At 42.6% G+C, this 14,748-nt stretch overlaps 1 protein-coding gene across 1 annotated transcript in view; it reads left to right on the top strand.

Annotated features, from left to right (window-relative positions):
* The window catches only part of ECPAS (Ecm29 proteasome adaptor and scaffold), a 143,208-nt gene that overhangs the window by 66,120 nt on the left and 62,340 nt on the right, over window positions 1-14,748 (top strand). The window contains exons 32-33 of the mRNA XM_075825614.1: window positions 1,682-1,787; window positions 7,907-7,954. Of these exons, the coding sequence (XP_075681729.1) occupies window positions 1,682-1,787; window positions 7,907-7,954 (154 nt within the window). The remainder of the gene's footprint in view (window positions 1-1,681; window positions 1,788-7,906; window positions 7,955-14,748) is intronic.

Here is a 14,748-nt window from a genome sequence, read left to right on the forward strand (position 1 = left end):
GCTCACACCACTCTATTGATGGAAAACTAAAAAAGTTCTGTCCCTTGAAAAGCGGGGAGGGAATAGATCAGTCCGGAAAGTTTTAATTAATTTCTAGTAAAACATTTATGACCACGTGAGGTATTGCCGTACTCGGGAGAAATTGCTTTACAAATGTTGGGCAGCTTTTTCCTCCTTTATCCTTTGAGAAAATGAAAAAATTCAACATTTTAGTGGAAATAATGTTGATATTCATTTTCACGGCCTAATTCTAATAAATTCTGCAAAAGACCTGTGAGGTCTAAATGCTCACTATACCCCTATATAGATTTCTTAAGTGGTTTAGTTTCTCAAATGGGGTAACTTTTGGGGGGTTTCCACTATTTTTGTCCCTCAGGGACTTTGAAAATGCGACATGACACCCGAAAACATTTCAGCTAAATTTGAGCTCCAAAAGCCAAATAGCGCACCTTCTCTTCTAAGCCCTGCTGTGGGTCCAAACCGCCGTTTATTACCGCATATGGGGTATTGCCATCATCGGGAGAAATTGCTTTACGCATGGGGTGTTTTTCTCCTTTTATTCTTTCTAAAAATTTAAAATTTCTAAATTTTTTCAGAAAAAAAGTAGATTTTCATCGTCACAGACTAATTCAAATAAATTTAGCAAATACACGGTGGGGTGAAAATGCTAACTATACCGCTAGATAAATTCCTTGAGGGGTAGTTTCCAAAATGGGGTAACTTTTGGGGGGTTTCCACTATTTTGATACCACAAGACCTCTTTAAATCTGACATGGTGCCTAAAATATATTCCAAAAAATAGGAGGCCCCAAAGTCCACTAGGTGCTCCTTTGCTTCTGAGGCCTGTGCTTAAGTCCATTAGCACACAAGGGACACGTGGGATATTTCTAAAAACTGCAGAATCTGGGCAATAAATATTGAGTTGAATTTCTTGGGTAAAACCTTTCAAATTAATTTTGTAAAAAAAAAAAAATGAAATTTGTAAATTTCACCTCTACATTGCTTTTAATTCCTGTGAAACACCTAATGGGTTAAGGCACATTCTGAATGCCGTTTTGAATACTTTGAGGGGTGCCGTTTTAAAAATAGGGTGATTTATGGGGACTTTATAATATATAAGGCCCTCAAAGCCACTTCAGAACTGAACTGGTCCCTGAAAAAATAGCCTTTTGAAATTTTCTTGCAAATGTGAGAAATTGCTGCTAAAGTTCTAAGCCTTGTAACGTCGTAGAAAAATAAAAGGACGTTCAAAAAAGATGCAAACATAAAGTAGACATATGGCATATGTGAAATAGTAACTATTGTGTGGTATTACTACCTGTTTTACAAGCAAATAACATAAAAATTTCGAAAAGATAATTTTTGCACATTTTTTCAAAATTTGGGTGTAATATTGAATTTATCAACCAAATTATTTCATTAACATAAAGTACCATATGTCAGGAGAAAACATTCTCGGAATCACTTGGATAGGTAAGAGCATTCTCAAGTTATTACCACATAAAGTAACACACGTCAGATTTTAAAAATCTGCTTCGTCCTCAAGGCCAAAACAGGCTCAGTCCTGAAGGGGTTAAATCCGGTATCAGGTCGGGGTGGAGATCACACATAAAGGTACACTTTAACCTGAGAACTCTTGTGGTCTTACGTTGTGAAATTTGTATTTCTTTCCCTGTTGCAGTTGCTTAGCATTAAATGACCTACTACGCGGTCGTCAACTTGATGATGTTGTCGACAAACTTCCTGAGATATGGGAGACACTTTTCAGAGTCCAGGATGATATAAAGGTAAGCTTTCTTGCGTACGTACTTTAAAAAAAAATATGCTTTTTTTTTTTTAGTAAGCACTGAGAATCGGTCATGTGTGTAGTGTTTTTTTTTTTTTATTCAATCTATAAAAGCCGTGATCATAAAACAAAAATGTCTTAATTACAATTTTATTGTTAACTTTAACACCTTAATGACCAGGCCATTTTTTAGTTTTTCCATCGTCGCATTCCAAGAGCTATAACCTTTTAATTTTTGCGTCGATATAGCTGTATAAGGTCTTGTTTTTTGCGGGACAAGTTGTATTTTTTAATAGCACCATTTTGGGGGACATATTATTTATTGATTAACTTTTATTAACTTTTTTTCGGGGGGAAATAGAAAAAAACCTGAAATTTCGCCACTCTTTTTCGCGTCTTAAATCTACGCCGTTTACCGTGTGATATAAATAACACAATAACTTTATTCAGCGGGTTGTTACGATTGCAACAATACCAAATTTGTATACTTTTTTTTATGTTTTACTACTTTTACACAGTAAAAACGCTTTTTTTTCAAAATTATTTGTTTTTGTGTCTCCATATTTGAAGAGCCGTAACGTTTTTATTTTTCCGCCGATGCAGTTGTGTGAGGGCTTTTTTTTTGCGGGAAGACTTGTAGTTTTTATTGGTACCATTTTGGAGTAGATGCGACTTTTTGATCACTTTTTATCACATTTTTTTAAAGTCAGTATTCACAGAAAACAGCAATTTTTCCATAGTTTTTTATTACATTTTTTACGGCGTTCACCGTGTGGGTTAAATAATTAAATAGATTTATAGTCTGGGTCGTTACGGACGCGGCAATACCAAATATGTGTAACTTTTTAACTTTATTTTGTTTTTTTAATAGTAAAGCATTTTGTAAGGGGAAAAGCTGGGTTTTTCATTTTTTTTCACATTTTTTTTAAAAGTTACTTTATTAAACTTTTTTTTCACTTTTTTACTAGTCCCACTAGGGGACTATAATATGCGATTCTGCGATCGCATTTATAATACACTGCAATAGTTTTGTATTGCAGTGTATTACTGCCTGTCCGTTTAACACGGACAGGCATCTGCTAGGTCATGCCTGCGGCATGATCTAGCAGGCATTCACTCCAGGCAGACCTGGGAGCCTTTATTAGACCCCCGGCTGCCATTGGAGACACAGACACTCGGCGATCGTATCGCCGGGTGTTGGTGGGGGAGAGAGGGAGCTCCCTCCCTCTCTCCAAAACCACTCAGATGCGGTGCTCGCTATTGAGCACCGCATCTGAGGGGTTAAACGGGTGAGATCGATACTAATATCGATCTCACCCGGCAGAGCAGGGACGCTCCCAGCCCTCAGCTGCCTCTGGCAGCTGAGAGCAGGGAGATTTGACAGCTCCCTGCTCTGTTTACTTATTCCGATGCCGCGACGTAAAAAGTCTATGGCATCGGAATAAGGCCCGTTAGTGACCGACGTAGAAACACGATGGGCCGGTCACTAACGGGTTAACTTCTTATTTCTGTTTACTGTAAAACAGGCGAAGATTCTCTTGTAATCTAAAACCGTTGTTTCTGATGCTGTATATATGTACTGAGCTTTGTTCTGGTGCTGTATATATGTACTGAGCTTTGTTCTGGTGCTGTATATATGTACTGAGCTTTGTTCTGGTGCTGTATATGTGTACTGAGCTTTGTTTTGGCATTGTATTTATGTACTAAGCATTTTTGTGGTACTGTATATATGTACTAAGCTTTGTTGCGGTGCTGCATATATGTACTAAGCTTTGTTGTGGTGCTGCATATATGTACTAAGCTTTGTTGTGGTGCTGCATATATGTTCTGAGCTTTTGTTCTGGTAATGTATATATGTACTGAACTTTGTTCTGGTGCTGTATATATGTACTAAGCTTCGTTGTGGTGCTTGCATTTATGTACTGAACTTTGTTCTGGTGCTGTATTTATATGCTGAGCTTTGTTCTGGAGTTGTATATATGTAATACGCTTCTCTTTAATGCTGTATATATGTATTGAGCTTGGTTGTTATGATGTATATAACTCCAGAACCAAGCTCAGTACATATATACAGCACCAGAACCAAGCTCAGTACGTATATACAGCAGAAGCCCAAATACAGCTCCGTACAGAGAACATTTGCAAATTCAGTGTAACCTCTGCCATATGTTTGTACGGCATAAAACTGCAGCTCCCAGTATAGCCAGAATGATGATAAGGATATGCGGTTATTTGCCGTTTCACAAAAAAGAACGATACACCCATCATCTCGCTGCAGATCATACAGTGACTACAGTACTGATTAGTCACAGGGAGAATAAACATTTACATTTAGTGACTCAACGGTGACGACTTCTCAGATTGGAGTCGTTCTTTTTCTCTTTTCTTTTCCATATGGTCCAGACCTCCATGATGACTTCTCCCGGCCACAACCCATTTCAGCAGAGTTTGCTGCTCAGGTGTCTTCGGAAGCTCACTTCCAATGTTTCCGCACCTATAGACGAAGATAAAATTCTCATGGTGCCACACACTGTGACTCGAAATATAATAGTATCATACACTGTGCCCCTGAATATAATAGTACTATACACTGTGCCCCTGAATATAATAGTTCTATACGCTGTGCTCCTGAATAGAATAGTAGTATACACTGCGCTCCTGAATATAATCATTCTATACACTGCCCCTGAATACAATAGTACTATACCCTGCACACCTGAATATATTAGTACTATACCCTGCAACGATGAATATAATAGTACCATACTCTGCGCTCCTGAATATATAATAGTACTATACACTGTGCTCCTGAATATAATAGTACCATACACACTGCCCATGAATAAAATTGTCCTCCCCTGCGGTTGGCGGCCCCCTGTGTAGTCCTCCCCTGCGGTTGGCGGCTCCCTGTGTAGTCCTCGCCTGCGGTTGGCGGCCCCCTGTGTAGTCCTCGCCTGCGGTTGGCGGCCCCCTGTGTAGTCCTCGCCTGCGGTTGGCGGCCCCCTGTGTAGTCCTCGCCTGCGGTTGGCGGCCCCCTGTGTAGTCCTCGCCTGCGGTTGGCGGCCCCCTGTGTAGTCCTCGCCTGCGGTTGGCGGCCCCCTGTGTAGTCCTCGCCTGCGGTTGGCGGCCCCCTGTGTAGTCCTCGCCTGCGGTTGGCGGCCCCCTGTGTAGTCCTCGCCTGCGGTTGGCGGCCCCCTGTGTAGTCCTCGCCTGCGGTTGGCGGCCCCCTGTGTAGTCCTCGCCTGCGGTTGGCGGCCCTCTGTGTAGTCCTCGCCTGCGGTTGGCGGCCCCCTGTGTAGTCCTCGCCTGCGGTTGGCGGCCCCCTGTGTAGTCCTCGCCTGCGGTTGGCGGCCCCCTGTGTAGTCCTCGCCTGCGGTTGGCCGCCCCCTGTAGTCCCCGCCTGCGGTTGGCCGCCCCCTGTGTAGTCCTCGCCTGCGGTTGGCCGCCCCCTGTGTAGTCCTCGCCTGCGGTTGGCGGCCCCCTGTGTAGTCCTCGCCTGCGGTTGGCGGCCCCCTGTGTAGTCCTCGCCTGCGGTTGGCGGCCCCCTGTGTAGTCCTCGCCCGCGGTTGGCGGCCCCCTGTGTAGTCCTCGCCTGCGGTTGGCGGCCCCCTGTGTAGTCCTCGCTGGCGGTTGGCGGCCCCCTGTGTAGTCTTCGCCCGCGGTTGGCGGCCCCCTGTGTAGTCCTCGCCCGCGGTTGGCGGCCCCCTGTGTAGTCCTCGCCCGCGGTTGGCGGCCCCCTGTGTAGTCCTCGCCCGCGGTTGGCGGCCCCCTGTGTAGTCCTCGCCCGCGGTTGGCGGCCCCCTGTGTAGTCCTCGCCCGCGGTTGGCGGCCCCCTGTGTAGTCCTCGCCCGCGGTTGGCGGCCCCCTGTGTAGTCCTCGCCCGCGGTTGGCGGCCCCCTGTGTAGTCCTCGCCCGCGGTTGGCGGCCCCCTGTGTAGTCCTCGCCCGCGGTTGGCGGCCCCCTGTGTAGTCCTCGCCCGCGGTTGGCGGCCCCCTGTGTAGTCCTCGCCCGCGGTTGGCGGCCCCCTGTGTAGTCCTCGCCCGCGGTTGGCGGCCCCCTGTGTAGTCCTCGCCCGCGGTTGGCGGCCCCCTGTGTAGTCCTCGCCCGCGGTTGGCGGCCCCCTGTGTAGTCCTCCCCTGCAACAAAAAACAAAACATATGCTTACCTGTCTCTTTCCCGCACGATCCTCCAGCGACACCAGAACCGTCGGATCCCACTCCTGCAAAAACGGCTGAAAACACAGCGTGTTGACATAGCCTGACACTCCCATTCTCTTCTAGTGTCTGTAAAATTCTCCGGCTGTGAATTGTGAGTTGGGAGTCTCTCATTCTTGATAATAGTGGGGGTTGATCAGACCTCCATTTATCATACTTTTATCACCTGTCTAATAGACATAAAATAAATAATATTGACATAATGCATGTAAATTGCATACTGTATATGCCAGGGCAGCGTCCATTACAAAAGACCCCTGACGAAGCATCACGGTCTGTGGCAGTGTTTCATCCAGCACATACGGATAAACCAAAATATTTTTGAGTCACAATGTTTGTCTGTCTTTAATTATTTGACATGACTCTGGCCTAAAAACCTAAATTATAAGAGCATTTTATGCAATGATATTTTCTGTGCTTGTTCGATGAAAGCAGTACTGGTGTATATGTACTTTTTTATGATGTGAGTTTATATTTATGTCACGAGATGCTGACATTTATAACTATGCCCCTTTACAACTGTTTTCTGGATGTCATACGGACCTTCTTTTTTTATGGTCGTGTATAGGGACTACCTCATAGTCGGTGGATTTTGTCAATATTTCTAAGGATAGATGTTTAAAAAAACAGCACAATGAGGTTGTGTAGCCAATGCATTTAGAGTTCTGTGTCAAGTGACATCCAAGCATGCAGCTCTATGAAATCAGCTTATTACATTGTCTTTACAGGATTTATTTTAATGTACACACATAAGTAAAAGTTTCAAGATTACAAATCTTTATTGATTACACATCAAAACAGCAAAGTATATATTTTTTATCCCTATAGAGCTCCGTGAGGCCATGTTCAAACGGCTGTTGTTCACACATATTTTGTGCCGGAATATACGTAAAAAAAGCTTACAAATAGTGTCCCATTGATTTGAAAGGGAAACTGCCCTGTTATTCATACACAGGAGAATTTTCCACACACTTAAATACCGCTTTGCGAAAAGAAAGACGTCTTGCTTGTTGATGCGGCATGAATGGGGCTAATCTGCGTGTGGATCCACGGCAGATGAAACTGGAAATCCATGGCAGAAATCCGAGGGTCACCCTCGAATTTCTGCGGTGGATTTTGGCCAAAGCCACGTTGGAATTTCCCACTTGAACAATCAGGCGTGTGAACATGGCCTAAGCATGTCAAAATTAAATCTTTATTGAATCCATTATTTACCAACGTACATATTCTTAGAAATCATCAAAAATACAATCTATTGTCTCAACCATAATACGTATCGAAGACGGATACAATACACGTGGTTTTCTTTAGATCAGTGTAACAGATGCGATTATTTTGGATCTTTATTGACTTCAATGAGGATTTCTCGGCCGGAATTTAGCATCCAGTGATGTAAGCTGCATTTTTATTTTTGAGCATATGAGTATGTTTGTGTCCTTAAAAACGCTTATGTGTATAGAACCTTTTTTTTTTTGTGCGTATAGAGTCATCATACAGATAGTATTGCGACCGGATTAGACTAGGATACTACACCGAGATAATAAAAAAAAAAAAGTTTGTGTAAATTAGGCCTTACTGTGTGGGTCTTTCCTTTTTTTAATTTTGTAGATTTGTCCCTATTTTTTTTACTTAGGCTATGTTCACTTCTGCATTTAGGACTCTTTTAAAGACAAGAATAGCGCTGCATTCATGCTATATTTGCTGTCAAGACAAACGAGACCTTGACAGACCCCAACAATGTGGTACAGAATTGTAGCTTCTATTTATAAACTGATCCTAATACTTATCATCTCGCTAATTTATTGTGGAAGTACAATACTTGATTTGCATGTGATTTTTGTTAAGTGTACAATCATTATTTCTTTTTGTATTCGCATTCTTCCTTATTTCTTTTATTTTTCAACAGGAGTCCGTAAGAAAAGCAGCAGAACTGGCTTTGAAAACTCTAAGCAAGGTACACTTTGTTTTTTTTGTTTTTTTACCCTTTAGGCTTACTTAATTTTGCTTACTATTTTTTTTTCAAAAACGTTGCCAATAGATTTTAAATGGTTTTATTCACATGTCTGTTTTTTATGCGCATGGTGTTTTTTATTTCAGTACACAATGTTCCAACCGATCCGTATGGGTACAGCTTTTAGCCCATAGAAGTCAAAGGATTGACTTAAAAAATGCATGTTCTGTTTTTTGCATGGTTCACATTTGCTTATTTGTTCAGTTTTTTAATAATTCGTAGTTATGCAACATTCCAAAAACAGCAAAAAAAATGTAATCCTTTATTTTTATTTTTTTAAAAGAACAAATACGATTTAAAAACCTGACAACACAAGACATAATACAGAACTAAAACGAATACAATACAGAAACAAAAGTGGAACAAATTGTTAAAAAAATAAATACATATTATACTCATTCGCAAATGTGAGAATGAGACCTTATAGGAAATGTAGTCAGACAATAAATACATTTTTTAGATCTTTTACATTAGTTTTATTTTTTGTGATTATCCACACAAATATCTTGAAATATTACAGTTTTCACAGTGGCCACTACAACAGCAAGTTTGTATTTCCTGCTTTCACTTGTCAGCTTTGCTGTATATACAGGCACAGGATGAGGAGAATCATCTCATTATTAGAGGGTGGGCAAGTTAATGACAGCTCTATTGTATACTGGAACCCTAGATAAATTAAGATAGCAACACTATACACAGAGATAAGGCTCTGTACACATCTTCTATGCTTTCTTCGAGAGAGTCTATACTCTCTCACTTCCTAGAGACTATAAAAATCTATGATATTTCTTTGTTAATCGAGTCCCAATAATTTTAACTGGCATAAAGCGCACCCACCCTGCTGTACTGACTACACAGGAAGTACAGGAAGGAAGTTTGTCTCTCCAATATGGCCATCACCAGACATAGGTTTTACAAATAAAAAATAAATGGCTACAACATTTAAAAAAAAAAAAAGAAAAGAAAGACCAAACACATTATATAGCATCTATATACTTGTCCTTCTCAATGAATTAGCATATCAAAAAGTTATTTTATTCAACTCAAAAAGTGAAACTCCTATTCTATAGATTCATTACACACACAGTGATCTATTTCCAGCATTTTTTTCTTTTAATGTTGATGATTATGGCTAACCGTTAATGAAAACCCAAAATGTAGTGTCTCACAAAATTTGAATATTATATAAGCCCAATTTCAAAAATTATTTTTAATACGGAAATGTTGTCCTACTGAAAAGTATGTCCAGTATATGCCCTCAATACTTGGTCGGGGCTCCTTTTGCATGAATTACTGTACCAATGCGGCGTGGCATAGAGGTGATAAGCCCATGGCACTGCTGAGGTGTTATGGAAGCCCAGGTTTCTTTGATAGCGGCCTTCAGCTCGTCTGCATTGTTGGGTCTGGTGTCTCATCTTCATCTTGACAATACTCTATAGATTCTCTATGGGGTTTAGGTCAGGCGAGTTTGCTGGCCAATCAAGCGCAGTGATACTGTGGTTATTAAACCAGGTATTGGTACTTTTGGCAGTGTGGGCAGGGCAAGTCCTGCTGGAAAATGAAATCCGCATCTCCATAAAGCTTGTCAGCAGAGGGAAGCATGAAGTGCTCTAAAATTTCCTGGTAGACGGCTGCGTTGACTCTGGACTTGATATAACACAGTGGACCAACACCAGCAGATGACATGGCCCCCCAAACCATCACTGACTGTGGAAACTTCACACTGGACCACAAGCAAGTTGGATTAAGTGCCTCTTCAGTCTTCCTCCAGACTCTGGGACCTTGATTTCCCAATCAAATGCAAAATCTACTTTCATCTGAAAACAACACTTTGGACCACTGAGCAACAGACCAGTCCTTTTTAAAGGCTTAGGAAACCTTTGCAGGTTTTTGTGTTGATTAGCTGGTTAGAGTGTGACACCATGAGTCTATAATCTTCAACTTTTACCCAATATTCCAATTTTCTGAAAGACTAAATTTTGGGTTTTCATTAACTGTTAGGCCCTATTCACACAACAGGGATTCCCAGCTGTGTGACGGCCCTTTTTTGAACTGCAGTCACACGGCTGCAGTAGGAACAATAGACCCCAAATGGGGCTATTCACACGGCCGATTTTTTGACGGCCCGGTAAACTGGACCGTAAAAAAATGGGGCACACCCTATTTTCGCCCATTCTCCCGGCCGCACGGCTCCCATAGAAGTCTATGGGGCCGCGTAAATCAACTGTGATCCGAGTGACGGCCGTGCTTTCTGCTGCTCATTCGCTCTCTTCTTCTCGAAGTGCATGTGAGGAGTATTTTTTTGCTCCCTGTAGGAGTGGAATTTTTTTGCTACCTGTAGGAGTGGAATCCCCAATCCACGGCAACGGCATTGCCGAAGCTGTGGCCGGGGGATTCTTCTCCAGGAGAACTACCTGACTTCACTGTCCATACATGTACACAGTGATGTCAGGGACTTCTGAAGCGGCCGGTGACTCCAATGTCCATATATGGAGAGTGAAGTCAGGGACTTCTCCTGGAATGGTCCACTACAGTGGCGCTATCTACAGGAAGGTAGGGAGGTGCCATCTATGGAATGCGGAGCTGTGTAGAACTAACTACAGGGGGGCTGTGTGGCATTACCTACAGGGGGGCTGTGTGGCATTACCTACAGGGGGGCTGTGTGGCATTACCTACAGGGGGGCTGTGTGGCATTACCTACAGGGGGGCTGTGTGGCATTACCTACAGGGGGGCTGTGTGGCATTACCTACAGGGGGGCTGTGTGGCATTACCTACAGGGGGGCTGTGTGGCATTACCTACAGGGGGGCTGTGTGGCATTACCTACAGGGGGGCTGTGTGGCATTACCTACAGGGGGGCTGTGTGGCATTACCTACAGGGGGGCTGTGTGGCATTACCTACAGGGGGGCTGTGTGGCATTACCTACAGGGGGGCTGTGTGGCATTACCTACAGGGGGGCTGTGTGGCATTACCTACAGGGGGGCTGTGTGGCATTACCCACAAGGGGGGGCTGTGTGGCACTACCCACAAGGGGGAGCTGTGTGGCACTACCCACAAGGGGGGGGCTGTGTGGCACTATCTACAGAGGGCAGTATGTGGCACTATCTACAGAGGGAAGTGTGTGGCAAAAAATTTACAAATTAAATTCATCCATTTTTAAAATGGACAGGGAAAAAAACGGATGCAAAACGGGTCAAAATCAGCCGTTAAAAAGGGAAACACGGAACGAATGCAAAACGGCTGAGAAAAACAGACCAAAGCAGCCGTTTTTATCGGCTGACACTCTGACCCTGTCGTGCGAATAGAGCCTCAGCCATAGTCATCACCATTAAAAGAAAAAAATGCTGGAAATAGATCACTCTGTGTGTAATGAATCTATATAACCTATGCGTTATACTTTTTGAATTGAATTACTGAAATAAATTAACTTTTTGATCTAATTCATTGAGAAGGACTAGTACTTAAATCTAATTAATGCAATTAAAATTCAATACATTTCCTTTAGGCCCTGTTCACACTGAGCTTTTGGGAGCGTTTTTTTTTTTACGACCGAAAATGCCTCCATTGATTTCAATGGGAGACTGAGGTGGTTTTTTCCCGCGAGCGGGAAAAAAACGCTTGTGGGAAAAAGCGACATGACCTATCTTGAAGCGTTTTCCGCCTTAAAAACTCCATTGAAAGCAATGGGAAATTAAAAAAAAGCGGCGTTTTTTAAAATAAAACTCTCACAATTTTTTTCCTTTGCCTGTTGAAGAAAGAGGTAAAAAGAGGCAAAAAACGTGAGTGGCAGAATTATCCAGTACGAGCGCTGCACCCCCTTCAAAACAGCTGATCATCGGGGGTCCAGGGACTCTGACCCCGACCCATCAGCTATTGATGGCCTTTCCTGAGTATAGGACATCAATTTTTAGAGACTGGAAAACCCCTTTAATAGACGGATTTGGCCCATTCTCGGGTCTGTTCGTTAATTGTCAGAAGTCAGTCTTTATGCCAATACAGCATAATGACTAAATCATGGGTACTGAATTTCACAAATTAAAGAGGCTCTGTCACCACATTATAAGTAACTACATAATCTGATCGACGCTATAATGTAGATAACAAGTGTTTTTTATTTTGAAAAACGATCATTTTTGAGCAAGTTATGAGCAATTTTAGATTTATGCTAATTAGTTTCCAACTGGGCGGTTTTTAACTTTTGACCAAGTGGGCGCTGTAAAGAGGTGTATGACGCTGACCAATCCGCGTCATACACTTCTCTCTATTCATGTCCATTTGTACTCAGCACAGCGTGATCTCGCTGTGCTGTCACATTCACCCACATTAACTTTACTGAAGTGTCTTGAGAGTGAATAGACATTGCCTCCAGCTAGGACGCGATGTCTATTCACTATCAAAACACTTTAGTAAAGTAAATGTGGGTGTGTGTGACAGCACAGCAGAATCTCGCGAGATCACGCTGTGCTGTGAATACAAATGGACATGGAGAGAAGTGTATGACGCTGATTGGTCAGCGTCATACACTTCTAATTACAACGCCCAGTTGGACATTAAGAAACTAATTAGCAGAAATCTAAAATTGTACGCAACTTGCTCAAAATTGATCGTTTTTCGAAATAAAAACCACTGTTATCTACATTACAGCGCCGATCAGATAACGTAGGAGATAGGACACTTATAATCTGGCGACAGAGCCTCTTTAAAGGTGGTTTCACGCTATTAATATTTGGGTGTGTTCATCACATCAGAGACTGTGACACATCTTTCAACCTTAACTATATCACCCTTCTTATCTTTCCTAAAGGAAAAATTTATGGTGTGGATCTCTTTCCCTTTTAGTGTGGCCGGTGGAATAAATCTCATAAAGATGATTTCACTATCTAAATTTTTAATTAAATACAATTGACCGCAAAGTATTCCAGGTTACACTATTGATGAGGATTGGCTGGAGTCTCCCTTACTATTCTCTCTTTCTGCTAGCAAAAAATTAATAAAGTTTTTGTTATTATACATCAGTGCTGTCTCACCCAATTGCAGCTGTTTAGAATGTGTCATAGTCCATCCACCAACTGTCATAGATGTATGGCAGTCAATTCCGATTTTTGGCACCTTACGTGGCAATGACCCAAAATTTCTCACTATCTGATATTCTCCAGAAGCTGTTCCCTATGACTTTAGATGTTTGTTTTCTTGGAATTCTTGGGGGGGGGGGGGGAATAGAAAAAACCCACTTCGTGTACCAGAGCATTATTGCTTGTCAGTGTAAATCTGACAGACAATCTATCAGGATGTGCCTCTGGTACGTCTTAATAGGCATATGCCCAGGGCAGACCTGGGGGCTTTTATCAGGCCCCCGGCTGCCATGACACCCCATCGAAGGCCCGTGATTGCATTTGTGGGCTGCCGATGGGTGACAAAGGGAGCTCACTCCCTCTGTAAACAAGTTAACCCCTTAATGACCGCCGATACGTCTTTTTACGGCGGTCATTAGTGGGCTTTATTCTAGAGCGCCGCTATTCTACGTCGCTGCTGTAGAATAAAGTAAACAGAGCAGGGAGCAGTGAAATCTCCCTGCTCTCGGCTGCCAGAGGCAGCTGAGGGCTGGGGGCGTCCCTGCTCTGCCGGGTGAGATCGATATTAGTATCGATCTCACCCGTTTAACCCTTCAGATGCGGTGCGCAATAGCGAGCACCGCATCTGAGTGGTTTTGGAGAGAGGGAGGGAGCTCCCTCTCATCTCACTGACACCCGGCGATAAAATCGCCGAGTGTCTGTGTCTCTAATGGCAGCCGGGGGTCTAATAAAGACCCCCAGGTCTGCCTGGAGCGAATGCCTGCTAGATCATGCCGCAGGCATGACCTAGCAGATGCCTGTCCGTTTTAAACGGACAGGCAGTAATACACTGCAATACAAAAGTATTGCAGTGTATTATAATAGCGATCGGAGGATAGTGAAGTCCCCTAGTGGGACTAGTAAAAAAGTTTAATAAAGTTAATAAAAAAAAAAAAAGTGAAACAAAAAAAATGAAAAACCCAGCTTTTCCCCTTACAAAATGCTTTACTATTAAAAAAAACTACAATAAAGCAAAAAAGTTACACATATTTGGTATCGCCGCGTCCGTAACGACCCCGACTATAAAGCTGTTACATTATTTAACCCGCACTGTGAACGGCGTAAAAAATAAAATAAAAAACAATGGAAAAATTGCTGTTTTCTGTTAATCCTGACTTAAAAAAAATGTGATAAAAAGTGATCAAAAAGTCGCATCTACTCTCAAATGGTACCAATAAAAACTGCAAGTCGTCCCGCAAAAAACAAGACCTTATACAGCTATGCCGACGCAAAAATAAAAAAGTTACAGCTCTTCGAATGTGACAATGTAAAAATGTAAAAAATGGCTTGGACATTAGGGCCCAGAATGCAAGCAGGGGGAAGGGGTTAAAGAGGCTCTGTCACCACATTATAAGTGGCCTATCTCCTACATAAGGATATGGGCGCTATAATGTAGGCGACAGCAGTGCTTTTTATTTAGAAAAACGATCTATTTTGACCACGTTATGAGCGATTTTAGCTTTATGCTAATGAGTTTCTTAAACCTTTCAAGACCGAGCTCATTTTGGCCTTCAGGACCAGCCCCATTTTTTCAAATCTGACGTGTCACTTTATGTGGTAATAACTCTGGAATGCTTTTGCCTATCCAAGCGATTCTGAGATTGTTTTCTCGTGACCTATTGTACT

The sequence above is a fragment of the Rhinoderma darwinii genome, chromosome 1, assembly GCF_050947455.1.
Source record: "Rhinoderma darwinii isolate aRhiDar2 chromosome 1, aRhiDar2.hap1, whole genome shotgun sequence".
In the NCBI taxonomy this organism is placed as follows: Eukaryota; Metazoa; Chordata; class Amphibia; order Anura; family Rhinodermatidae; genus Rhinoderma; species Rhinoderma darwinii.